The sequence below is a fragment of the Puma concolor genome, chromosome A3 (genome assembly GCF_028749965.1).
Source record: "Puma concolor isolate L17-30 chromosome A3, mPumCon1.1.hap2, whole genome shotgun sequence".
NCBI lineage: Eukaryota > Metazoa > Chordata > Mammalia > Carnivora > Felidae > Puma > Puma concolor.
In genome coordinates, this window is record NC_141669.1 from 36,369,685 (window position 1) to 36,397,651 (window position 27,967).

At 45.7% G+C, this 27,967-nt stretch overlaps 1 protein-coding gene across 5 annotated transcripts in view; it reads left to right on the top strand.

Annotated features, from left to right (window-relative positions):
- Positions 1-27,967, top strand: part of LOC112864150 (two pore channel protein 2-like) — a 63,244-nt gene that overhangs the window by 6,786 nt on the left and 28,491 nt on the right. For 2 of the 5 annotated variants that reach the window (XM_086700531.1, XM_086700530.1), the window contains exons 4-7: positions 20,745-20,836; positions 21,859-21,876; positions 21,909-22,005; positions 24,733-24,861. In XM_086700531.1, the coding sequence (XP_086556657.1) occupies positions 21,919-22,005; positions 24,733-24,861 (216 nt within the window). In that variant the 5' untranslated portion in view covers positions 20,745-20,836; positions 21,859-21,876; positions 21,909-21,918. Of the gene's footprint in view, positions 1-11,528; positions 11,850-12,647; positions 13,344-20,744; positions 20,837-21,858; positions 21,877-21,908; positions 22,006-24,732; positions 24,862-27,967 lie in introns of those variants that run through there. The other 3 variants (XM_086700533.1, XM_086700529.1, XM_086700532.1) reach the window with 3 other exon arrangements.

Genomic DNA, 27,967 nt, shown 5'->3' on the forward strand with positions numbered 1-27,967 from the left:
GTGAGTCTTAGAGTCATCACATCAGGGGATCTCAAAAGAGCTCATTTACATATAGGGTCAGAGCGATCACCTAGGGAATAGCATCTCCTTTGAGTCTTGGTTTAACTGTGATGAGGCATCAGTGAATTCCTGGGTCCAAGTGAATTATTAATTTTCCTGGGTGAAAGCAAATAATGTTGACTATTTTACTCCCTTGAGACACTGAACAAAGACAAGTACAAATCTATTACAGTGAGGAGAGGATGGTGTTTAGGTTAGGCATTATTAGGAAGTAAGGTATAACTATTTTTCTAATTGCACGCAGATCTCAAACAAATCTATATTCTCGACCACTAGGTATTTTAACAGTGAAGTAGATGTATTACATGAACTGGTACAAGGCAGAATTAGTTGGTTACTGTAATGCCCACCAGCGGCTGGTCTTAGGTTTCACGAGGCAATCCTATTCAGTACCTGGAATAGCCCACGCGTGGCGCTGGGTTCACTGAGACTGATAGAGGTCCGGACCTGGCAGTCAGGTGTGTTTCTTCAGCAGTAGTCTCGCAGCTGTGCACAGAGCAGTCGTAGTGGAAGATTAAATGTGAGAGAATGAGATCACAAAGGTGGGTGTCAGAGCCAAGCTCACGTTCCAACTAGGAGCATGTATCCTGCACGTGGTTCTGCAGGCGGAGCCTCCAGGGCCACAAGTCCCGGTCACATGTCAGGACACTCAGGGAAGCCCAGAGCCACCACCCCCTGCCAGGCACTTACACAGCATTCATGGTCCTTGTAATCCAGAGGCACTTTACCAATCTGGGCTCGTTTTTACCACAAAGAGTGTAGACGCTCCAGCTCTGTGAGGTTTCTAGAAAGTTAACCCAAGGTCAGTTTTGACTGTACAGAGGATTTTTGTTAACCTTTTGCTCACAGGTACAGTTGGCATAAGATCTTTCTCTGCTTCAACTTTTAGAAGATGCCAACATAGAACAGAATAAATTCCAGAAATAAACCCACATAAATACGGTGAATTGATTTTTGACCAGGTTTGGAGGGCAGTTCAATAGGTATAGGATAGTCTTCAACAAATGGTGCTGGATAACTGGACATCCATAAGTAGAATAAGAACCTTGAACCTCAACTCACACTGTATATAAAATTAATTCAAGATGTATCATAGGTCTAAATATAAACCATAAGACTATCAACTTTTGGAAGAAAACAGAGAATCTTTATGAACTTGGGTTAGGCCAAGAATTCTTATTATGATACCAAAAGCACAATTATTAATGGAACTTGATCAAAATTACACAACTCTGCTCTGCCAAAGATACTGTTAAGACAATAAAAACACAAGCCAAAGACTGGGGAAAATATTTAAAAATCACATATCCAATGAAAACGATATGCAGAATACATAAAGAACTCTCAAAACTCAACACTAGAAAACCAACAGACATAAAAGATTGGGAAGGATTTTAACAGGCACTTTACCAGAGAGGATGTACAGGAGACAGGTGCATGAAATAATGTGCAATGTCATTAGGGACATGCAAAGTAAAACCACGATGAGATAACACTGCACACCTGTTAGAACAGCTAAGACATTTTTCAAATGACAACACCAAGCATGTTGGCGGGGACTCTGAGAATGGGAAACTTACACATCATTGCCAGTGGGAATGTAAAATGGTACAGTGACTCTGAGAACAGTTTATTAATCTTTTGTGAAGTCACTGACCAGGTGACCAGCAATTCCATTCCTAGATATTTGCCCTAGAGAAATGAAAATTTATATTTACCCCAAATCTGTGCATTAATGTTTTTAGCACCTTTATTCATAGTAGCCCAAAATTGGAAAAGACCCACATGTCCTCTCATGGGTGAATGGATGAATAAACTATGGGGCATCCGTACGATCCAACAACACCCAACAGTAAAAAGGAATTACTCTTGATGCACGCAGCAACAGGGATGCATCTCTAAAGCATTGGGCTATGTGAAAGAAACCTGACTCAAAGCTATATGATTTTATGTATATGACAGTCTGGAAAAGGCAAAACTATAGGAGAACATATCAGTGGTTGCTGAGGGTTCAGGAAGGAGAAGGGCTTGACCTTTACACAAAGAGGTAGCACAAGGGAGTTTTTTAGGGTCATGGAACTTTCTGTATCCCAGTGGTAGTGGTGGTTACTCAAACCTGTATGTGTGTTAAAACTTATAAAATTACAGACTTTTTAAAGTTAATTTTATATGTTAACTTAAGAGTAAAAAAATGAAAGAGAAACCCAACTGATCTGAAACTATGTCCACGTGAAACTGCCCATGAATGTTTACAGCGGTCTCATTCATTACTGCCAAAACTTGGAAGCAACTGATATGTCATTTAATAAGTGAAAGGATATACAAGCTGTGCTCCACCCATACAATGGAATATCATTTAACAATAAAAAGAAATGAGCTGTCAAGCCATGAAAAGACATGGATTGACCTTAAATGCGTATTGCTAAGTGCAAGACGCTGCTCTGAAAGGCCACATGCTGCATGATTCTAGCTACATAGCATTCTGGGAAAGGGAAAACTATAGAGACGGTAAGAGATCAGTGGTTACCATAAGTTTGGGGGTGGGAGAAGTGTTGAGTAGGTGAAGCACAGTGGATTCTGGGGGGTGATAAAGTACAGTGGATTTTTGGGGGTGATGAAGTTGTTCCATATGATACGGTAATGATGGATGCAAGAAATTTAAGCATTTGTCAAGGCGCATAGAATTTTACAGCACAAAGACTGAACTGTAATGTAGGTAATATTCTTGAAATTTTTTATTGTGGTAAAATGTACATAACATTCAATTTACCATTTTGACCATTTTTAAGTGGCAGTGAGTACATTCGCAATGTTGTGTAGCCATTCTATCCATTTCCAGATCTTTTTCATCATCCCAAATAGAAACTCTGTCCCCATTGAATCACTCTCCCTTCTCCCTTACTCCAACAACTAGTAGCGTCTATTACACTTTCTATCTCTATGAATGTACCTATTCTAGGTACCTCATATAAGTGGAATCATACAGTATTTATCCTTTTGTCTCTGGCTTATTTCATTTAACATGACGTTTTTACAGTTGATCCATATTGTGGCATGTTTCAGAATTTAATTCCTTTTTACAATTAAATAATATTCTATAATATATGTAAATACCACATTTGGTTTGTTCATTCTACCTTTTGGCTATTATGAATACTACTGTTGTGAACATTGGTGTCCAGGTATATGTTAAGAGTCCTGCTTTCAGATCTTTTGGACATATACCTAGAAGTGGAATTGCTGGATCATATGGTCATTCTATGTTTAGCTTTTTGAGGAAACCCCCACCATGTTTTCCACAGAGGTTGCCCCATTTTACATTCCCACTAGCAATACACCATGATTCTAATTTCTCCACATCCTTCCCAACACTTGTTATTTTCTACCTTTCTACCTTTCTTTCTCTTTCTTTCTTTCTTTCTTTCTTTCTTTTTTTCTTTCTTTCTTTCTTTCTTTCTTTCTTTCTTTCTTTCTTTCTTTCTTTCTTTCTTTCCCTCCCTCCTTCCTTCCTTCTTTCCTTTCTTTCTTTTCCTTCCTTCCTTCCTTCCTTCCTTCCTTCCTTCCTTCCTTCCTTCCTTCTTCCTTCCTTCTTCTTCTTTCTTTCTTTCTTTCTTTCTTTCTTTCTTTCTTTCTTTCTTTCTTCCTTCCTTCCTTCCTTCCTTCCTTCCTTCCTTCCTTCCTTCCTTCCTTTCTTTTTTCTAATAGCCATCCTAATGGGTATGAGGTAGTATCTCATTGTGGTTTTAATTTGCATTTCCCTATTAATGATGTTGAACATACTTGCATGTGCTTATTGGCCATTTGTGTATCTTCTTTGAAGAGAAGTCTGTTCAAGGTTTTTTTTGCCCATTTTGTATTGGGTTGTTTTTTTGTTGTTGAATTTAATAGCTCTTTATATATTTTGGATATTAATCCCTTATCAGATATACACTTTGCATATATCTTCTCCTATCCTGGGGGTTGTCTTTTTATAATCTTAATAATATCCTTTGAGGCACAAAAGTTTTACATTTTGTCCAATTTACCTATTTTTGTTGTTGCCTGAGCTTTTGGTGTCATATCCACGAAATCATTGCAAATCCAGTGTCATAAAGATGTTCCCCTATGTTCTTCTCTAAAAATTTTATAGTTTTATCTCTTACATTTAGGTTTTTGATCCATTTTGTGCTAATTTTTATTTATTTATTTTTAAAATTTTTTGTAATGTTTATTTTTGAGAGAAAGAGAGACAGAGTATGAGCAGGGGAGGAGCAGAGAGAGAGGGAGACACAGAGCTGTCAGCACAGAGCCTGACACGGGGCTTGAACTCACAACCCTTTAGGTCATGACCTGAGCCAAAGTCAGATGTTTAACCGACTGAGCTACCCAGGTGCCCCACATTAATTTTTATATATGGTATGAGGTAAGGATCCAACTTCATTCTTTTGCATGTGGATATCCATTTGTTGAGAAGACTGTCATCTCTCGTTGAATGGTCTTGACCCTTGTTGAAAATCAATTGATCCTATATGCAAGACTCTGTTTTCAGACTTTGTATTCTATTCCTTTGATCTATCTGTCTGTCCTTATGCCAGTACCACGCTGATTAATGTAGCTTTGTAGTAATTTTAAAAATCAGGAAATGCGAGTCCTCCAACTTTGTTCTACTTTTTTGTTTTGTTATGGATATCCTCCTGAATGTGAAGTGGTATATCATAGTGATTTTGATTTGCATTTTCCTAATGATGAATAATGTTGAATATTTTCAACTGTTGTGTCCATTTCTTTACCTTCTTTGGAAAAAAAGTCCTTTCTCAAAGCATTTGAAAAAATGGGGTTCCTGTTTGTTTGTTTTTTTAATTGATGAGTTGTAAGAGTTCTCTGTATGTTTTGAATACTAGACCCTTATCAGATACAGATTTTTCCCACTACCCCAAACCAGAATATTCCTATGAAATCTGAAATGGCATAAAGTGAAGAAGCGGTTCCTATTAGTTTATAGTTGACCCTTGAGCAGCATGGGAGTGAGGAGCGTCAACCCCCCATGTAGTCAAAAAATCCATGTATAACTTTTGACTCCCTGAAAACATAAGTACTAAGAGCCTATTGTTGACTGGAAGTCTTAGCGATAACATAAACAGATATTTTGCACGTTATATGTATTATATGCTATATTCTTATAATAAAGTGAGCTAGAAACAAATATTATTAAGAAAAGTCATAAGAGAAAATACATTTACAGTACCATGCTGTATTTATCCCCCCCAAAATCTGTGTATAAGTGGGCCCACACAGTTCATACCCATGTTGTTTAAAAGTCAACTTATATGGAAAAAGTTTTGAGTGTTCTTGGGCCCAAAAATAATCTCTCAGGCTTTTCAGATACTTTAGGACACATCTTGCTAATGGATGTACAAAGTAAGTTGAGATAAAGCACTTATGTTCAAAGAAAGAGTTCATAACTATGGTGGCCGGATGCTGAGATGCTGAGTGCAGTTCCTAGGGAAGGAGTTTGGGAGGGACACCCTCGCTGCTTGGGCTACGTACTGCCTCTACAACAGCTCATTGCAAAACCAATGCTGAATGCTAATTTTGCTTTTCATCTTTTTCATAAAAATGAAAATCCTCTTTGGTTAGTGAAAACAGGTACTAATGTAGGTCTTTCAAAAAGCCTAACTGGCCTGGGGGGGCCTGGATGGCTCAGACGGTTAAGCCGCTGATTTCAGCTCAGGTGGTGATCTCACAGTTCGTGGGTTCGAGCCCCGTGTCGGGCTCTGTGCTGACCGCTCAGAGCCTGCTTCAAATTCTGTGTCTCCGTCTCCCTCCCCCTCTGCGTCTCCCCATCTCACACTCTGTCTCTCAAAAAAGGAATAAATGTTAAAAAAAAAAAAAAAAGCTAAGTGGCCTGATAACATTCAAAAAGCAGAGGATACCTGTATGTGATTTCAGATACAGTATTTGCTTCCATTCTGTGGGTTGCCTTTTCACTCAGTGAATGCTCTTTCATGCACAAAAGTTTTGCATTTTGATGAAGTCTTACCTATCTATTTTTTATTTATCTATTTTTTCTTTGGTTGTTTGTGCTTTTGGTGCCATATTAAAGGACCCATTGCCAAATCCAAGGTCATAAAGATTTGCCCCTGTGTCTTTCTTCTAAGAATTTTATAGTTTTAGCTTTTTAATGTAAGTCTTGGATTCATTTTGAGTTAATATTTATATGTGGAGTGAATTAAGTGTCCACTTTCATTATTTTATTTTATTTTTTATTTTGTTTTATTTATTTTAGAGATAGAGAGAGAGAGAGAGAGAGAGAGAGAGAGAGAGAGAGAGAGAGAACCAGCACATATGCAAGCAGGGGAGAAGGGCAGAGGGAGAGACAGAGAACCTCAAGCAGGCTCTACACTCAGCACGGAGCCCAACACGGGGCTCAATCCCACGACCCTGGGATGATGACCCGAGCTGAAATCAAGAGTGAGATGCTTAACCGACTGAGCCAGCCAGGCCCACTTTCATTCTTTTACATGCAGATATTCACTTGTTCCAGCACCGTTTGTTAAAGTGAGCGGTCTTTCCCCCACCTACTGGTCTTGATACCCTTATTGAAAATCAATCCTCTTTAATTTTTTTCAGTACAGTTTTATTGCTTTCTGTTGCTTACATGTATTTGTTAGATGCGTTTTATTTTAAAATTTTCAATATGGAAAATTTCAAGTATATACAGAAACAGGTAGGTGTACTCATCACTCATCCTCCTCAACTCATGGCCAATCCTGTTATATCTTGTTCTTACACGATGCCCCACCTCCATAGTATCTTTGTAGGTCAAATTTAGTGAAGCATACTTGACACACAGTAAAATTTACCCTTTTTATAATTCAACAAGATGTGACCGATGTATGAGCCAGCACAATCAAGATATAAAATATTTCCAACACCCCGAAAGTTTATGATCCCTTTGCAGCGAAATCCCTTCCTTCCAGTGTTCCTGGGAAACACTGATTAGATTTCTGTCCCTATAGTTTTTTTCTCTTCTAGTACTGGGCCTCCATTTATAAACTTCTCGATTTTTAACAAACCAGCATTTTAGGCTGCAGACTTTATTTTTAGAATCTCTCATGGTTCCAAGGATACATAGCTAGGTTAGACTGGAGCTCTGGCAACGGCCCTTCTATATGAGGGAGAATAAACAAGTGATCATCTCCCCATCAGGGCACAGGCAAGATACAAAATGGGGCTCTGGGCTTCCTAAAGGAGGGGAGGAGGGAGCCTTGAGAAAATAGTGTCCTTTTGGAACCTGAGGCACAGAACAGCCTCATACACCCTTTTTTCTGTGGTTAATTGCAAGGGATTGATTGAAACCATTCCCACCGCTTCTAAAAATTCTCACTCAACTAATACCTATTGAAAACCTTCTATTTTCTAGACACTATTGCAGCAGCTTGGGAAATATTTGTGGACAAAATAAAGATTTCCACCCTTATGGAGATTAAACTCTATCAAGCATAAACAGACACTAAATAAGAAACATAAGAGATTAAAAATAATATGGCATGGCAGAGGTGATAAGGGCAATGCAGGGAAGTAAAAGATCAGGAAAGGAGGGCAGCAGGAGGGCAGGAGTGGATTGAAGAATTAAGTAAGATGGTCAGGGCCCATTTCCCTGAGAAAGTGGGATCTGAACAAACACTAGAAGGGATGGATGGGGAGTTGGGCAGGTGGGTGCTGGGGAGTGAGTAACCCAGGTTCAGGGAATGGTTTGGAGCTAAGCCCTTGTGGAATGTTTGAGAATCAGAAAGGAGGGCAGTGAGGCTGGGACAGAGGGAATGAGAGGAAGGAGAAAGAGAGGGGTCAAAGACAGTGCGGGCCTTGCAGGCGCACTGGCACGTCAATGAGTTGAGAAGATTCACCCTCTACTGTCAACTATGACCCTTATATTCTGATCACTGCACTGCAGTGTTTAAAACATTGTGCCAAATCTCATGGGATTCTAGGAGATAACTGGCAAACAGAATTAGGCAGATCCTTTGGTTAAATATGGACTTACTTTACTTTCTCAATGGAAACTACCTAATAGCTACTCCTATACAGAGCAGAGTGGTAATTCCGAGCCTCTGGGCCAGTAGTTCTGGGTCTGTGACCTCAGTGCCACCACTTTGAAGCTGTGTGGCCTGGGGCACGTTGATTCTCCTCTCTGAGCCTGTTTCTTTGGCTCTAAAGTGGGGATGGTAATCAGTGCCTGTTATTGGCTTAATTGTGCACCCCCCCCCCCCAACCAGATTCATATGTCAAAGTCAAGACTGCTGTCCTTGTATGAAATAGAAATTTGGATGCTGACATGCACAGAGGAAACATTGTGAGGACACAGGCAGAAGACAGCCATCTACAAGCCAAAGAGAGACCTCAGATGAAACCCACCCTCCAACACCTTGATCTTGGACTTCTAGATGCCAGAACTATGAGAAAGCAAATTTCTATTGCTTAAGCCCCCTGGTCCGTGGTATTTTGTTATGACAGCCCCAGGAAAGGTTTACAGTACCTTTAAAGGACTGTTATGGGGTGCGCTTTTAGGGAACTGGTGTCTAAAGGCTGTGCTTTCTAAATCTGATTCATTCTTACCCTGCAGGGCTGCATTCTCTCCACCAGGAGAGATGCTGCCAGGAACAGCCTTTCGCAGGTGCAACTACCAGAATTTTAATTTTTTTCCATTACAGAAAATGTTTTTTTTTCATTAAATAGACAAAATTGCTATTTAAACTATATCTGTACATCCCCGTTGATTTTACTGTATGTTGTCATAAAAGTAAAATAGAAATATAGTTAAAAATGAAACCTTGTAGGAAAATGTAAGAGGAAAAGGCCTCTCTCCATTCAAGTTTCTACTCCCTGCTGTGTGCTCAAAAGTTCAGCCCTGATGACAGTTTACTTATGGATCCTTCTAGGGAAATATTTTATTCATTTATCAGAAAATATAGGTATATGCAACCTTTAAAAATTTATACAAAAGATACCAAAATTTATGGAAGGTACTCCCCCCACCCTCATCTAACATCTTGTAGATTTTTTTTCCTATCAGCCATACAGACCAAGTTCATTCTGTCTCCTGGGCTGTATAATATAGCTCACATAATTCTAAGTTCAAAGGTCAGGTGGTTCTGGGGAGGAAGGTGCCAAAATCTAGTCTTTCCATGAGGCCATCAGAGACCCGGCTGCTTGCACCTGTCTACCGTGCCACCTGTGGCCTCATCCTTACCAGAGGGTGACTGTAAGGTGCTTGCCAGTGGCTGCTGGGAATGCATGTTTTTTATATTACATTCATAGGACAAGGGGAGGGAAGAGAGAGAAAGAAGCCTCTCCTTGGGGGCCATAGCTTCTTTTTAGCCAGGCTGAGCTCACTTGAGTCACATATTTCCCTGAGACCGATAACTGTTGCTAGGAAAACACCCTGTATACATTGGCCTAAACCAAACAGGATCATCCTCTAGTGGGAGATGTGGTGGCGGCCTGACCGAGTCTGGGTTCCTGGGTCGGCAGGGTGTGAATAGTAGGTCGGGGGTCAGCAGTGTCTTCAGGGTAGGAGTACTTTTCATTTGCACAGAGCTGCACACAAGCATGTTCAAGTGTATGCAGGTAAAGCGAGATGTAGAGAAGGAAGATCACCAAAACTGGCGAATGGTGGTTATCTTTGATTAGTTGTTTCAACTCTTTACAATGAATACATTTACATTATACAAAAAAAGATATGCCCTTTTACATGCCATCAGTGATCACTTAGGATAGAAACAGAATAATTGTCTTTTCTCAAGAGCATGCAGAGTTTTATGGTGATCCTCACAATAAACATTCTAAGAACTATTTCAGACATCCTGTAGACATGGGTCGTTGGTGACAAGCTGGTGTGAATTCTGCTTTGGCATTTCACCTACTTACCATCCCCAGGAGGTGGGGATTCAACGATGAAAGTTTTCTGCCCCCTCCTCGGCCAGGTGCTTGTGGCCTAGTGGGGTGGGATAGGATATAAGAATAGAAGAACTGAGGCAGCTTGTGGTTGTTTTCATGAAGAGCATGGGACCACAGAGAGGAAGTGACCCACAGGCTGGGAGAAGTGGAGGAAGAGCTTGCAGGGGATGGGATATTAGAACTGTGTGGGGACAATCAGAGCAGGTGGGTGGTGGCAACCAGTGCCTGGCATGCCCACGAAGGAACAGGGGCCACATGGTGTTCTCACTGCAGGCCAGCCTCACGGCCAGAACTGGACTCTCGCATTGAAATGCAGGCTGGTGTCCTGTATTCATTTTCTACTGTGGTGTAACAAATTGCCACAAATTTAGGAGCTTAAAGCAACATCCTTTTAGTATCTCATATGAGATAATATATGGACATGAGACGATGCCCTGAGTCTCACATGGCTGAAACAAAGGAGTGGGCCTGGCTGTCTTCCTTTCTGGAGGTTGTGGGGGAAGAATTTGCTTCTAGGTTCATTCAGAGTGTTGGCAGAATTCAGTTCCTTGAAGTTCCCCTCTGTCTTCAAGGTATTAGAATCCTGGCCAGGCACATAGAGCCCTTCCTGGGCTTCCTTCCAATCTCTCACCTCCTCTTCTGCTTTTCTCTTATGCTTTTAAGGGCTCATGTGATTTTATTGGGCCAACCTAGATAATCCAGAATAATCTCTGTATTTCAAGGCCAACTGATTAGTGACCTGAATCTCTTCTGAGGAGTAAAGTAACAGTCCCAGGGATTAGGATGTGGAAACTTTTGCCAAGGCCGGGGTGGGGGACATGATTCTGCATGCTTCAGTTCTGGAGCTGGACCTTGGCAGCCATCAATACCTATAGCACAGGGTCCTGATGAACCACCTGGGAGGATACCAGGCTTCCTGCTGGGTGACCAGGGCCAGTCCCAGCCCTGCCAGGCTTCTCCTTCTCTGAGAAGTGTCAGCGGAGTCGGTTGGTACTGGGTCCAAGGCCACCTGCCCTGCTGGCCAAGGCTCATCCAAGAATTGGCCTCAAGTATTTTACATGTACTATCATGATGAATTCATGACAACGTTTAAAAAAATCAGAAACCGTTTCATGAAAATCTGCATTTTTTCTTTCTCTGGAAAGTTCATCAGCTCTGGCAAAGCTGAGTTGCTGGCCAACCTGGAACTGGGGGCACCCTGGGGGAAGGGAGGAGGGTCTGTGCGCGCTCCCTGAAAGTATCTGCCCTGGGAGGCCCCACTGAGTCCACACCCAGTTTTCCCGGGGTCTCCACGAGGACGGGGAGGGAGGGAATCCGCGTTTACTGGGCCCTCGCCAGTGGCAGCCACTGACTCTATATTCACTCCTTGACTTCTCCGAACAACTATTTTGCTGGTGCGCCCACGGCACACGGTTGGGGCCTTATGCCAGGGTGGCCTCTAACCCGCGCCGCCACCAGCCGGAGCTCGTCCCCGGCGCCCCCTCGGCTGCCCGCTCCCGCCCCCGCCGGCTCCGCGTCCCCGCCCCTGGCTCCGGAGCGCGGCCGGGAGGCCGGGCGGGGAAGGGGCCGGAGCCTGGAAGCCCGCCGCGCCCGCCACCCCCGCCACCCCCGGTCCTTCGCCCTCGGGGCCGTCGCGGGCCGTCCCCCTCCGTGGTCACGTGAAGAGCCGAGCGGAGCGCGCCCAGCGCGGGCCTCCGGGGGCCCGAGGACAGAGTCCGCCGCGGCGGTCCCGGCGGTCCCGACGCTCCCGCACCCCGGCCCGCCGCGCCGCCGCCGAGATGCCCGGGGCCGGACGAGCCGCGGGCGTGCGCCGCCTGCGCCCGCAGCCGTCGGAGGAGCCGCCCACGCAGGAGGTAAGGGGGCGACGGCCGCCGCGCTCGCAGGACGCCCCGAGGGCTGGCAGCGTGCGCCGACGGCAGAGTCTGCGGCCCCGAGGTTTCCCTCCCCGCGCGGCCACCCCCGGAGCTCCCGGGTAGAGCGCGACCTCGCGCAAAGCCGGCGCGGGCCGCTGGGAGTGAGGGCCCCGTGTGGGAAGGCGGGCCAGGAGCCCCTCCGCCCCGGGGCTTACTCCGTCCTCTGGGCCGCGGGAGCCCTGGCACCCGGCGCTGCTCCGCTGGAAAGCGCACGGGCGGCCGCGGCTCTCGGGATCCGCGCCCCGGGCCGCAGCCCTGCACGCTGCAGTCGGTAGGGGGGCTGTCAACCCCGCGCCGCCTTAGCCCTCCCGGAGACGCCTTCCCGGGACGGGGCCCGGGCTGGGACCGGCGCCCAGGCTCCGTTTGGGGGTCCAGGGCCAATGAAGCGCGTCCCCGCGCGTCCCCGGGTCTGGGTGGCCCGTGCTCGCCGCACTGTGCTCCATGGCGGCAGGAAAACATCCGAGGGTCCCATTGCAGGGAAACGCCCGGCAAGAAGGCTGCAGGATGTGGGTCTGGGAGTGCTGATGCAGCGCCGGCTCTTCTGATCCCCGCGGGACGAAGCAGATGTGCTCAGCTCTGCACTTCTTTGGAAGACGTGGAGCTTCCAAGCAGTCATTCCTGGACTGTTGCCTTTCTCTGGACAAGCACTCAGAGCAGAGAGGGAGGCAGAGCTCCAGTGATAGGAAGCCCCCGCTTGATTCAGGAAACGCTAACTGTGAATGACAAGATGAGGGGGGCCCATGATCTGGTCGAGCGTCTGTTTTCCCCCTCTGTAAGGTGGGATGATAATTCACACACACCTCAGAGGAGTGTGAAGGCCGTGTCAGGCTCAGGGCACTGTGCCTGGCCCACGGTAATGACAGCCAGGCTTCTCGGGGAACATTCATACGTGCTGCATTTCCTTCTGGTTGTGCAAGTGTGTGGGAGGTGAAGGGTGTTTTAGTCCCTTCTCCTCCTTGAGCTGGCCTCTTCAGCTCTGGGCTGTTCTTAAAGCCACTGCCTCTCCTCAGTGGGCTCCTGTAGCCTGCTGAAGAGGGCCCACGGGGCAGGCTCTGCGGCGTAGGATTTAAAAGACCCGCCTGGTGCATTGGCCTGTGTCTTTGGCCTGCTGGTCTGGCCACGTATAACAGGTGAATTCTGCCACATCTCCTTAAGAGAACAGGTAGAGGAAGGCAGGTCAAGGAGAGAGAGAGGAGGGGAAGGATTGTTGGTTGACCGAACAGGCCCTGCCCCTCTCCTTCTGCACAATGATGGACCTGTGATCACCAGAATTTTCTGTAGCAAGAACTGTAGCCTGGAGACTGTCCATATCCTCCCTGTGTGTATTTAATGTTTCTTTGTCTGAATAAGAGAAGAATGTAAAGACACGAATAATTTGAGACCTCAAGAAATGCAAGGAAGGCTGAAAACAGCCCAGGGGAGCAGGCAGAAAAGGTGAGGAGCCTGGTACCAGCTGGTAATTCTCAGCAGAACCCCTCATTTTCTGAGATAACAGCGATGATGGAGTCATTAAGCCAAGGCTCTGACCTAAGACACTTGGTAGCTCCGATGGCATGATTAGTTTTGGGTCACTGAATAAAAAACTGCCTAGTCATCTGAAATGCCATTTCCACCCTCTCCTTTCAAGCAGTTTTTTAGAACTTTTTTCTGCCTGGTGTTTATTTTGGCAGATTCTAAAATGGCAACCCACTCCTTTGGTGCTTTTCCCAACAGTTCCAGCTGTGAAATTGAAATAATCCAATGCTAGTGATTCTCAGCCTTACTGTTGGTTATAATTACCTGGGGAGTTTTTAGAAGTGTATCTGGGTTCAGGCAGGCCCTACCCCTCGAGATTCTGATGTAATTGGTCTGAGTATGGTCTGGGTAACAGTCACTTTAAAGCTCCCAAGTATTGAAAGCGCAGCCAAGGTTGAGAGCCCATGCCCTGTATGCTGTTACTTTGTGACCTTTGTGATCACCTCTTAGTATCTTATGTGCTTCTCTTCGAATGTTCCCTATTCTTAAACCTTTTCCTTCAAGTCTTAGATTACCGTGTCTTCAGGCTCTGGTCTTCCGGTGTTGCCTTATAGTGATTTGCAGAGAAGTTTTTTTTTGCAGGGGGAAAATGGGAGTAACCGGGAAGGCCTGGGAGACTATTGGTTAAATCAGGGAGTCTTAAACTGAAGTGTCCACAGGGGCCAGAGAGGAATATAGGTGGCCTATAGTGGCCTAGGTGGGAATGACTCAGTTGGGGAGGAGAGTGGGGCTTGTGGTGACACGGAGGACATGTTTTTTGCCCCAGGAAGACCACGGTTATCCACTTGCGGTTGGTTGTGGCTACACGGCCTATCATAGATTGCAACAATGGCCACAAACTCTTCCCATCCTGGACACGGACGGCCCCATTTGCAATGAGCCTTTGCAACTCCTTACATCAGGAGGTGGAGTCAATTTCTCCAGCCCTTGAGACCATTGACCAGGCGACTTGCTTTGGCCAATGCGACATTAGCAGATGTGACACAAGCAGGGATATGAAAAACACTTGAGCATCGGTTCTTGCCCTCCTGATGCTCCTGGGAATCCTTTGACCACCGATGTGTGGAAGAGCCGTGGCCAGCCTGCTGCCTGGCGCACATGCCCGAGACACGTGAGTGCGGCTGTTCTAGGCCATCTCCTCCAGATGGCCATACAGATCAGCTAAGTTGACCTGGACCAGATGGGCTGCCTGGCTGACCCACCGAACTTGGAAAAAATAATGAGTGTTTATTTAGGTGACCTGAGTATCGGGGTGGGTCACAAAAGCATATTGAAATAGAGCCCAGCATTGCCAGATGTTATGACCTTTCAAAGAGAAACCAGAAGTTCAAATTTTTGTGTAAGCTCCAGTTAAAAAAAAAAAAAAATTGAATTAGTAGCCAGCATCCATAAAGCACTCTCTGGGCCAAACAAAACACATCTTTAGACTGCCCTTGGCCTGCAGGTTGTTGGTCTTTCTGCACAGAGGGACGTGAGGTGTTTATACTAACAGCTAATTGCCATCTATTCTCTCACCCATCTTCCCGTGGCTGCTATGCCCCAGCTTACCCTTAGCAGCTAGCTGTTTCTTTATATGAAATGTCCACAACATACTTCACAGCCCGGACTTCTGCTGGCAGTCTTTCCACTTGGAAATGGAAACTTCTGGTATTTCCAGTCTTCGTAGAGGAAGTGAGATTTGAGATGGGCCCGCAAAGAAGGAAAGTTCTAGAAAGGATACTCTTGGTTTTTACGTGAACAAGAGATCAGGCGCGGAAGTGGGGCTGGTGGTGGGGCCGTGGATGGCACACCCACGAGTTGTGGCCAGAGAAGAGGGTTTCTGTAGGGAATTGAGGGTGACAAAGTTGGAGACAAGGGAGATTGTGGAGCCCCTAAATGCCAAGCCAGAGATGTCACATTAGATTCCGTGGGCAATCTATGTAAAGAGAAGTCAGAGGAGGGAGATTGTGGAGCCCCTAAATGCCAAGCCAGAGATTTTACATTTGATTCTGTGGGCACTCTATGCAAAGAGAAGTCACTAGAAGCTTTTGAATGGGAGTTGGATAGGAAAGCACCGATCACCTCTGTTCCAGGCATCCGTGTGCTTGTAACCTGTGGGGGGAAAGAAGGGAGGCCAAGAGAGAGACAGACAGAAAGGACAGTCCTTGTAGTGAGGGAAAAACTGAGATGAGGGAATTTTCCTTAAAATTTATGGCAACTTCTTTTTACCTTAGGTTGTGGTTAGTTAGGTTAATTGTCTTCTATATCTAAATAGGGTAGGGGCGCCTGGGTGGCGCAGTCGGTTAAGCGTCCGACTTCAGCCAGGTCACGATCTCGCGGTCCGTGAGTTCGAGCCCCGCGTCAGGCTCTGGGCTGATGGCTCAGAGCCCGGAGCCTGTTTCCGATTCTGTGTCTCCCTCTCTCTCTGCCCCTCCCCCGTTCATGCTCTGTCTCTCTCTGTCCCAAAAATAAATAAACGCTGAAAAAAAAAATAAAAAAATAAATAGGGCATATCGGCTTTTTTCAAAGCACTTCTGTCAACAACTTCGTCAAGGTTCTTGTTTGACTTAAAGGTGTCTGGAGCTTCCAGTTTATTCCTACACTGGGGGCTTAGGGAAGGAACTTCCCTGCTCTCTACTGAGAGCCTCTGGAAATGATGATTCCCTCCCCCACCTCCCACCCCGCCCTGTGCATTTTCTTCCCTAAGTGATTCCCTAAGTGATTCTAAGTTATTCACCTTTCCTCAGAATGCAAGTTTACAGGGTTGAGAGGGCCAGAGGAGAAAACACAAAAATCTTAAACGCATTTTTAAATCTCGGGGACAGGAGAGGCAATGTCACAGCTTCGAGAAGAGGAGAAAAAGAAAGTCAAGAGAAGTCAGTTATTGCCATAGCGCCATGAAGATGCAAAACATACAAGAAGCAGTAGTAAAATGGCCACGTTTAGACCAGTGATTTTCCATCTTGACTGCATATTGGAACCCCCAGGGAACTTTCCAAATTCATCCTGGGTCTCACCTTCCTGAGATTCTGATGTGGTTGGTCTGGGCAAGGAGAGCTTTACAAGCAAAGCTCTGAAGGTGGTGGTCTGAGCGGTGGGAGTTCTAGAACTGCTCCCCTGGCAGCCACTGGTGCCTTCCCTAGGTGGAGGCTGCTGCTTTGAGGTGCAAAACCATCTATTAGCTGCACGGGGGGGGGGGGGGGGGGGGGTGGGGGGGGTGGGGGGGGGTGGGGGGGGTGGGGGGGGTGGGGGCGTGGGAGGGCATTGCTATTTGGTCTTTGCTGTTTTCATGGTAGATATGGGCAGTGGTTCCCATATAAACTTGAAGTATGCAGTTTTGAAACAGCATGTCTGACACAAGCCCATTCTTGGGTTGGATGAAAATGATTTGTTTTATGGAAAGATACCAATGACCTTAATACCAGTGAGAATGCTCATTATAGTAAGGTTGCCCGTTAAGAGCACTTCTTCCCAAGGAAAAATGGGAAGGACCCTTAGGAGGTGCACGCAAACAGGATGGAGAGAGGGAAGATAGGTAGGAGCAGAAGACAGAGCAGATGAGGTTTTAAAAAGAGACATGTCGGAAATGCAATAGCTAAGGGTGGGAAAACTCTGAAACAATATAAAGGTAAATTTGCTGTTGTGAAAGTGTCAGCATATTTAAACATAGCAGGTATGAATTCAGATGGCAAGGGGGGAGTTGAAAGAGGTGCCATGGTGCTTATTTCATTCATTCAGTGTGGGGAGCCTGGGTGATGACTGATGGAGGTGACCCCCAGGGTCTAGCTGGGTGAGGAGGGATTGCTGGTGAGCATTTTTTTTTTTTTCTGTTTTCTACCTGGAGGCCATGTGGATGATGCATCTCAAATCCACAATTGTCAAACTCCTTTTGTGCGGACAAACTTTCACTGGGACTGAAAGAATGTTAGTAGTATCATTTTTTTTTTTCAGTAATTGTTTTTTTTTTTTTTGAGATAGAGAGAGAGAAGTGCGAGTGGGGGAGGAGCAGAGAGATGGAGACACAGACTCCAAAGCAGGTTCCAGGCTCTGAGCTGTCAGCACAGAGCCTGATATGGGGCTCGAACTCACGAACTGTGAGATCATGACCTGAGTGGAAGTCAGATGCTTAACCGACTGAGCCACCCAGGCGCCCCCCAAAATATTTTTTAATGTTTACTTATTTTTGAGAGAGAGGGAGAGAGAGAGAGAGACAGAGAGACAGAGCACAAGCGGGAGAGGGGCAGAGAGAGAGAGGGAGATACAGAATCTGAAGCAGGTTCCAGGCTCTGAGCTGTCAGCACAGGGGTTTGAACCCACGAATCATGAGATCATGACCTGAGCTGAAGTTGGACGTTTAACTAACTGAGCCACCCAGGTGCCCCCGTAGCATCATCTTTTTAAATTGGGAACAATTAAATTGGCTTTAAGAGATTTTGCTTTAAATATATCTATGTCTGTGTCTATGTCTATATCTGTATCTATAAACACAGGGCTTGATCTCATGACCTGGGCTGGAATTAAGAGTTGGACACTTAACTGACTGAACCGCCCAAGTGACCCTAAATATGTTTTTTACACTTGATCTTAGCCAAAAGGCTGAGAAGTGATCCTAAATATATTTTTTAAAGGAAGGCCTTAATATCTTAATTCTTTGCTGTCCCAGTATGATCGATATGAGGCTTAATGAAACTTTCTTAAAATCTCGGGGACAGAGATTTTATATCTAAAATAGATTTCTGAGCATATCCTGGGGGGACTCTAGTGTTCCTCAGTGTTCATGATGTTCAATGGAAAAATAATTGGCATTAAGAGATTGTCTACTAAAATGTTTTTAATATGTAAAAGAAAAACGTGTGTTAAGTGTTTAACACATTTGTATGGTACTTTTTAGTGTTTAATAACCTGCTTTTAAAAATTTGCTGCACCAGCCCTGAGAATGCACATGACTCAGGAGGTGATGGGTTCTTACAGTGGTTAATTCATCTTTGAGACTTTTGTTCCACATCTATTTTTAATCAAAACATTTATCTTTGTTTTGGGGCAATTTTTAACAGCTTTAGTGAGCCATGATTGATATACATTAAACTACACTTACTTGAAGAGTGTAGTTTGATGAGTCTTGGTGAGCCTTGGTATCACAAGGAAAACACTTGGGATAGTAATACCACATTCAAGGTAATGAATGCATCTATCACCCCTACGGATTTCCTCATGCCTATTTGCAACCCACCCCTCTCTCCATCCCCTCCTTCCCCTGTCCCCAGGCAACTGATCTGGTTTCTGCCACTATAGATTCATTTGCATATTCTAGAGTTTTATATACTCGTGTAGTAGGTGTTCCTTTGGGAGATAGGAGTTAACTTCTTTCACAGAAAACTTATTTTCAGATTCATCCATTATGTTGTGTTTATCAGGAATTCATTCCTTTTTGTTGCTGAGTAGTGTTCCATGGCATACATATATCAAACCATACATGTATGGTTTGTTTACCCATACATGTATCTGTGGACATTTTGGTTGTTTCTAGTTTTCGCCTCTGAAGTTTCTAGTTTTCAACTATTTCAAATATTTGCATACAGCTTCGGAATGGTGTTCTCCCATAGCCACATTCTTGGGTTGGATGTAAAGTCTCTATGTAGACATATGCTTTCTTTCTCTTTGGTAAGTGCTTAGGAATGGAGTGGCCCCAAAACTACCAAATTGTTTGCCAAAGTAAATGAACCATTTTCTATTCCTACCAACACTGTGTGAGAGTTCTAATTGCTTTACATCCATGTCAGCTCTTGGTAGAGTCAGTCTTCAGTGTTAGACATTGTTAGTCTTAGTGGATATGTAGTGGTAGTTCATTGTGGCTTAAATATGTATTTCCCTCATGACTAAAAATGTTGAGCATATTTTTATGTGCTTATTTTCCATGCATATACATACATATATATATATATATATATATATATATATATATATATATATATCTTTTTTGGTGAAATGTCTCTTAAAAGACCTATCTTAGTAACTAATGTTTGTGTTTTTTAATGCAATATGACTTACTTTTTTAAGTGTTGCAATATGAAATAAATTTAGGAAATGCAGTCCTACAGTGTGTACAAATATATACTTTTGTCCAAAGTTTGGAATCTTTTGACCTCTCTGAATACTAGCTGCATTTGCAACATTGGCTTGCTTGACCAATGGTAGATCTCCATTCCAGTCCATACAGGACGATGTCCTGTGTTTTGAGGAGGTAACTCTGGTAATCGAATGGATAATCGGGTTTTTTTTCCTCCTAGAGGACGAAGGAAGGTCTAAATAGCTAGTCTGTTTGTATGTGTTCTTTATCTCATTTATACAGAATCAGAAATGTGAGTCATCGCCCATGGGGCTCAGCTGTACTGGTCATGAGGAGATGTAAAGTCAAATCTCAAGATGCCCCTCTGGCTGGTTGGATATTATCAATCATTTTAAATTATAAGAATGTTGGCGAGAAGCAGGAAACATGGTGCTCATGTACTATTTAGAGGCATATCAAAGGTGTAACTTTGGGGGAAACAATTTGGTGGTATCTATCAAAATAAAAAAATGCAAAGACCTTTCATCCACAAGTTCAACTGTGTCCTACAAGCACACTCATATGGCACAAAGATATGCATGTGTGTCTGTGTGTAATACATATTTAAAAAAATCCAATGTAATTGTGTTTGAAATAGAAAGAAAAGGGAGACACTACTTAAAGGAAGAGGCATTTGTTGAAAAGGACGGGGTAGATGTGTATATATCGTCATGAAAAAAAAATGTCCAGAATATATGGAGTGAGAAAAATAAGCTTTGGACCATATGAAAATAATTTTATTATTTTTAAATTATGTGTATATGTAGAGCGGGGGTCATACCTTGAGAAGGAGTTAGCTTCAAAAGTCATCAAAAAAGGCAATAATTTATTTATTTATTACCCTTGAAAAACACTCTAACCACTCATCAAGTACCCTAAATATAATTTTGTGTTTATCTGTTTGTGTGTATATAGCCCTGTATATGTTGGTATAAACGTACCATTTAAGTACATTTATACGTACTACTCAGTGCTTTCTCGTTTCTTCCTCTGCGAGCACACATTACAGGGCACACAGTTTGAATTCAGGAAGGTTAAGCGTGCCTGTGTCTCAGCCCCACCTCAGGTCCCAATGCCCAGGAAAGCACATACAGTACTCTGAAGGTTGATTACCTCTGGCGAGAGTGAGATGGTGTGGGGAGAGAGGGAGGAGGGTTTCCTTTTGTACATATACATGAAAAAGAGAAGTGCCCTTTCCTCTTCTGATTGTTGTTCTCTCCTTACTTTCTCCCAAGGAGGACCAGAACCTTCTCCTGGCAGCTGCCTATGTCTCTGATGCCCAGTACAACAGAAATGTTCCATTTGAAACGTCTCCTCGGGCCATCAGGTAAATAAAGTATTAAACTGTCTCCTAGAGCAACCTGTCCTTTAGTACTTACCACGTCTTGAAGTTGAACCCAAACTGAAGACATTGTCTCCACAAACATTTTGAGAAGTCTCTAGGATAAGGCATGGAGATTTGGATAAAATCCTAACATCCAATGCTTTTATTTTTTTTAAGTTATAAGAGCATGGTGTCTCACACATAGGGAAGCACTCAATAAATACATTAAGGACAGATAAATGAGTACATGACTAACATATAGAGCAGGAGATAGGGCATCTGAAGTGAATCACATCATCCTTTCCTTGTAGATAAGGTTGTCCTCTTAGAGCCACTTAGGCGAAAAGATTTGTTCTTTTTCTTTCTGGTGCCTTCTGATGCAATCTATATATTTGTTCTTTTCGTAAGAATCATGCCTTTTCTCTCCCACCCCCTGAATGTTGAACTAAGACCAAAGATTTGGCTCAAAATAAGGAGAAAACATCAGGGCTCCGTGCCAGTGCCTCCAAAGCAACGAACAGACTCACGCCTCATTCCTGGAAGCTTCGAGCAGGTTGGGGAGACTGTCCCCCACCCCTAGGAAGAGAACTGTGTGACCACAAGATCTCTCTGAATCTACCATATTGAGATGGGGTGGTGCACATTTAAATTGGTTAGGCTACCATGCCACAGCATAATAGGTCACTTTAACTGAGGGTTTACTGTGCATCAGTCACCGTTCAAAGTCCTCTGAAAGTATTCTTTTTATTACGGTCACAACCACTATGCAGGAGGTACTGATCATAGCTTGAGACACTTAAGAGACTGTGGTTTGAGATGCGATACTATTGTTGCCTTTTTTTTTCTGTTAGTGTTTTCTAATGTGTGCTCAATTCAGTGCTGTCCCTTGCTCCCTAAGATTTAAAGGAAATGTGACCAGAGCCCTATTTTGTATTTTGCCCACCGTTAATCTTTTGGTGGGAAGTGTGAGTTTTGTTTAACTCCTGCTCCTTGTATATAAACACCTTTATTCTTTTCATCTTCAGACTTTACTATTTTTATAACCACTGGACAATGCAAGTAGCCATCTACTTCTCCACTGGACAATGCAAGTAGCCATCTACTTCTTTATTTGTGTCGACCTCTCTCTCGCCCTGTTTGAAGAACCGGCACTGTTTCCCCTGCCTTTCTTGGTAAGGATTAAAAACAAAATGGCTAACCAGACTTTGTCATTGATGAGTTGGGCCCCATGCCTTCTTCCTTTTTTTTTTTTTTCCCCCAAATTTCAATAAATACGAGTGTGGTTTTCTTTTATTATTGTTTTAAAATGTTTGTTTATTTTGAGAGAGAGAGAGAGAAAGAGAGAGAGGGCGCTTGTCCGCACCTGTGTGTGCACAGGGGAGGGGCCAAGAGAGGGAGACAGAGAATCCCAAGCGGGCTCCTTACTGTCAGTGCAGAGCCCGACTCTGGGCTCAAACTCAAACTCGTGAACTGTGGGATCATGACCGGGGCCAAAATCAAGAGTTGGATGTTTGCCTGACCGAGCCACACAGGTGCCCTGGATGAGGTTTTATTTTCATTGCTGGGGTTTGTTTGGAAGAACTCTGCCTACTCGCTGAGCTGATGCTTCCGTGTTAATTATAAGGCATTTTAAATTTTTTTTTTTTCAACGTTTATTTATTTTTGGGACAGAGAGAGACAGAGCATGATGGGGGAGGGGCAGAGAGAGAGGGAGACACAGAATCGGAAACAGGCTCCAGGCTCCGAGCCATCAGCCCAGAGCCCGACGCGGGGCTCGAACTCACGGACCGCGAGATCGTGACCTGGCTGAAGTCGGACGCTTAACCGACTGCGCCACCCAGGCGCCCCATATAAGGCATTTTAAATGGAGTAGAGGTTTTTGTCTTCTGTGTCCGCAGGGATGAATTGGGTAGACAAATGATATTTTCAGAGCGTATCCATGAAAGGGCGAGTAGACAATGTCATAATTTAGTGTGATACGCAACTTGTACGTGCCACGTTTCCAGCTTTTTTTTCATAGTCCTAAATCACTGTTTATTGGCACTTAGCAGCTGGTCACGTACGGTTTTGAGTAATCGCATCAAATTCACCAGCTACTCCGGCTCGGTCCAAGTATGAAATTGATGATCCACTCATGTTAATTTCCCGACTTGATGCTGCCCCTGCAGTTGTCGCAGAGACTGGGTGCCTGGCAAGGCCCAGAATATCTACGGTCTGGTCCTTCAACAGATAAAGTTCACTGACCCCTATCTTTATTACCTCCCCTGATTCTGTGGGTAACTGGGCCCAGGCCGGAAAGATTTCCTGCTCCTGTGTCGTTAGCTGGGGTAACAATATCTGGAAGCTCCGTGGATCTCTGGAGCCTGGCAGGGGCTGCTGGCCGCGCGCTGGGAGCTTGCCTGGCTGGAGCCGTGGACCAAGTGCCCTGCTGTGTTACGAAGCTGCTGCATGTGGTGTAGGTTTCTCCCAGTGGGGGAGGAACAGGGCCAAGCAGGAGCATCCGAGTGTACAAGCCTCCACTTCCGTCAGCTCGTTGATGTCCTCTCGGCCAAAGCCCCTGAGATGCCGGAGCCCCGAGTTAACATGGGAGGACGCTGCATACGGGGCTGAAAACTGGGAGCATGGTTCACCGGGGGCCACCAAAGTGATGGTGTAACACACTTCTGTATGATGAAGAGGCTACAATTAGTGAAGTCTCTGCATAGAAAACTTGTAGCCCAGTGACTATCAAAACAAACCCCAGAGTTGGGAGAAGCAGAGCTGTGCATTCAGAGACCCAGACAGTCAGTCCCTCCCTAGCACGGCCCACTCTGGACGCGATGAGACTTCCCTGGGGTTGTCTGCTCAGCCCCTTGCCTCTCTTCCCGAGTCCTCACCCTTCTGTTTGTTTTTGGTCACGTACAGCTTCAGGTTGGCTGAGTTCAGGGTGCTCCTTCAGCCGGTGTTTGGACGTCTGGTCTCTAGAATCGAATGTGTCATGGGGGGGTTATTTTGAGCAGAGGTGTCCTGGAATTGCCCCAGACCCTGTTGCAAGCCTGGCCTTGACAGGGAGTCTCTAGAGTCCTTCGAGGATGAATAGGCTGAGGGCTAGACGGTTCGGAAGCGGCTGTAGCCCATGTCCACGCCCAGGACCCATGAAGGCTGGGGTGGGGAGGGGAAGACTGTGTCAAGTGCTGCTTTCAGGGCCCAGTCTCCCCATCTCTTCGTACTGTGGCACCCTCCTCACCCCCTGATGAAGGCAAGTGTCCTTGTTGGGGCGGAGTTACCGCCTCAGGGAATCACAGGAAAGCCCGGGCTTCCATCACAGGCTGCCAGTCTAGCTGCCTGTAGGGATTTTGGAGCTGGTGTCCTGTAACCTACAGAGGAGACGGTCAGGACTTGGCACTGGGTCTCAGTGGCCTCCCTTCTTTCCTCTAAACCAGCCACACACGGGCGGAGGGCGGCAGTGGCACTGATGGCTAAGGAATGACCCACATCTCAAAACACGTCTTTGGGAGGTTACTCTCCTGTTAGAGAAACTGAACTTCTAGATGCCTTTTGTAAATATGAACTTGAAATTGGAGAGCACAGAAGATGCCTGTGTCTGCCGTCCCAGACCTCCTGTCTTCTGGGGAAATGCCTTCTGGGTGCCCTGCCTGCTGATCCAGCCCCTCCCAGGAAGCCCTCCCTGCCTGTTGGGTCATGGGATTCGTGACTCAAGGGCAGGTTTCCTCTTAAGAGGAAGAAACCATTCCAACTAGCACAGAATTTGACTGCAATTTGCCGCAGTCAAAAGGGACAGTGCTAATTCTTAGAGGGGGCATCAAGGTGCCTTGGGGGGCTGGGAGGGTTGTGAGAGAGCTAAAGCTGAACCTCCAAGAGGCAGGGCGCTGTGTTTAGTCTCTGTTTTCTCTGTGCAGGCTACCTCGTTAGCAGAAGTACTCTGTCTGACTGCATTCTTTGGGAGACTTGTACATTTTGCAAAAGTCACTCCTCAAATGGTTTTCTGGAAGGATACGAAAAACATCTGCATCATGGTAACCATCGTGGTGAGTGCTCATTATAGTACCCTGAAGATTTTGTGGTCAAAGGCAGAAACTATGAAGACAAAAGCCTGAATAGATTTGATCTGGTTAAAGCAACAATGACAGACGTCGGCACAGCAAACACCCTTAGCACAAATGCAAGCGGACCCCAAATGAAGAACAAACAGGGCAACGTATGACAGTGCGAGTGCTGTGTTTTAACATAGCAAGAGCACTTGTAAATTAAAAGGGGGAAAAAAAAAAGAGGCCCCCCCCAACAGGGCTGAAAATAGGTGAAGGCATCTCTTAAAAGAAAAATATAAATAATGGCAGATAATGAAACAATGTGTAACTTCACTAATTCAGAAATATATATCAAAACAACAATAAAATACCATGTGTGTGCCTATAAAACAGCGTTAGCAAGATGGAGAGGAAACAGAACCCCTGATACCCTCCTGGAGGGACGAGTAAGCTGTCTTTCTCGAAGGCTGTTTGGCAGTTCTTTGAAAAGCCTTAAAGGTGCTTACACTTGCACCCTGGAGTTCTATTCCTGGGACTTCATCGTTAGGAGAGAAGGATGTGTTCAGAGGTTTAGCTACAAGATTGGTCCATGGCTGAACCGTTCCTGATACTGGAAAAACTGATAACAACGTGATTTCCCGACAATAGATATGTGTTAGATGAAACGCGGCACATCCACTCAGCCCTTTAGAAACTAGTGTGAAAGCGACAAATGTCTATTACCAAGGCGAAGTGCTTACCATTCATGAAGCCAAAAGAACCAGTTACCACAGAGCCGGATCACGGTTTTGTTGCAAAGAAAAAAAAGGAAAGAATGGTACGCATTCACAGAGAGATCTGGGAGGATATATGCTAAGCAGTCAGGCCAAGAGGGGCAGGGTAAGGAATTCCGAAAGGCTGCTGTTAGGGGCAGAGAGGCCCCTTCAGTGATTAGCTAAGGGTACTTGATAATTAGCTTCTTACCGACCGCAGCAGCCGGCTCGCCTGAACCCTCATTCTTTCCAGTTCACCCACGGCTCAGTCTGCACGCCCCTAAGCCGTCCATTCTCAGAGCCCTCATGAACACTCCTAGGTAGGGGTCCCCGTGCTGTAGCCGATACTGGTTTCCCCTCTGAGTTTCTTTTGCCTGTGGCCCGCTGCTCGCCAGCCGTTTCTACATCTGTGTGCCAACGCAAACACAGTGGGACGAAACCCACGCCCTTTCACCCCTTGCCTCCCCTGGCTGTTTGCTTGCCGGTGGTGCCTTACGTCCCAACACCCAGTACCACGTCCTCCTAGTCCAGATTCTCCCCCCTCTCGCATCTGGCCTCCCCAGGGCCCCTCAGGACGCCTCTTGCCCTGTTTCATTCTCCGCACTTGGACTATCGCAGTCGTCTCTGATGTGGCCACACGCTGTCTCTTTGTTGCACGCCATTCTGTTCCCACGTCGTGGCACAGGCCCTGGTCACCCCTTTTGGGAACTGTCGTGGTCACCTCCCCCTCAGATGCCCGATACGTGCATTTTAGATGCTGCCGCGGGATTAATTCTCCGGAAGCACGTCTCAGATCACTTCGCTCCCTTGCTGGAAAACGTCTGTCAGCGCCCCAAGACTATTCAGTGCCCTCCAGTCCTGCAAACGTGCTTCACTCTAGCTGGGACCTCTTCACTCTAGCTGGACTGAGTTGCCTGCTGCCCCACGCATGTACCACCCGCTCCTCCCCTGCCTGCAGTGGTTCTTTTTTGGCTGGAACGTCCACTGTCTTTCCTCACCTTGTTCTACATACGTAACTTGACTTCCCTTCCCACATCTGCTGAACCCTCAGAATATGCAGACTACCTCTCTGTACTTTTCTTATTTTTAGAAATATTTTCTGCTACTGAAAAGAAATATAGGCGCACCGTGAGTGTCTAAATATAGGTACCTGTGAGCACAGGCTTGGGTTCAGTCCGTGACACCATGCTGCCTGATGCAGGACGGTGGGGGGACGGGGTGGGAGGGGAAGGAGGAGGCTATTTCTGGAAGAAAGAAATCCAAACAATACAGACTGTATAAAACAGAGGAAGACACTCCTGCTAATCTCCTCCAAGGAGACTGTGTGTGTCTTCCACGACCCTGTCTGCGGCTTGGCCCCTTACTAGGCCCCTTACTTGGCCCCTTACCTCTTCATCTCCTAAAACTCCTAGCACAGTGCCTCAAGTACGTGGGCGTGCAGGCACTCATAAAATTTAAGTCCCATCACGGTGCTCCCCTGCTTCAAATCATCCAATGCTTTCCATCTCCCGTCCCAGAAAAGCTGAAGTCCTTATTGTGGCGGAAGCTCTGTGTTCCCCCTTCATTATTGCCTGCCCCCACCCCCGCCTTGTCCACCCTCCCCGTCTCCTGCTCTCTCCATGCATGCTGGCGCTGCCTTAGGCCTCCCTTGCGTGCCCTTTGCCTCATCCGGGTTTTCTCCAGAGCATGGACCACCACCTGTCGCAGAGCGTCTTTATCATCAGCACCGTTCTTCCCTTCTGGAATGTGTGCTTTGTGAGGGCTGGCACCTTCCGCCTGGCTCTCACTCTGCCTCTAGAGCTACAGTGACACCCTGCACTAAGGGGCATTCTGTGACTGAAAGAGTATGGCGTGAATTGAATGAGGGCGTTCTCTTGCCTTGTCCGGGTCTTTCCTCCATCTGTCGCTGGGGCGATTTCACTCCTTTGCCCTCGTCGCCCTTATTTGAAAGACTTCCGAGGCTCTCCAGGCCCTGGGAATAAGACTCACCTTTTCAGCCTGGTTCTCGAAGCCATTTGCCATTAGTCCTTGTCACTTCCTGCCTCGTCTCCCCCCCACCCTCGGGACCCTTGGCTTCCCAGACATGCCAGGACAGCTCCTCCCTGAGAGTCCCTTTACTATGTCTTCCTGCTGTGGCCCTCGATTTTTCTGAGTTTTATTCTTTTAAAATGTTTATTTCTTTTGGGAGGAGGGTCAGACGGAGAGGAGAGAGAGAATCCCAATGCGGGATCATCACAGCACAGAGCCCAACGCGGGACTCCCATCTCGTGAACCGTGAGGCCATGAACTGCACTGACATCAAGGGTCAGACTGAGCCACCCGGGCGCCCCCTGAGTTTTATTCTTTCAAGACTC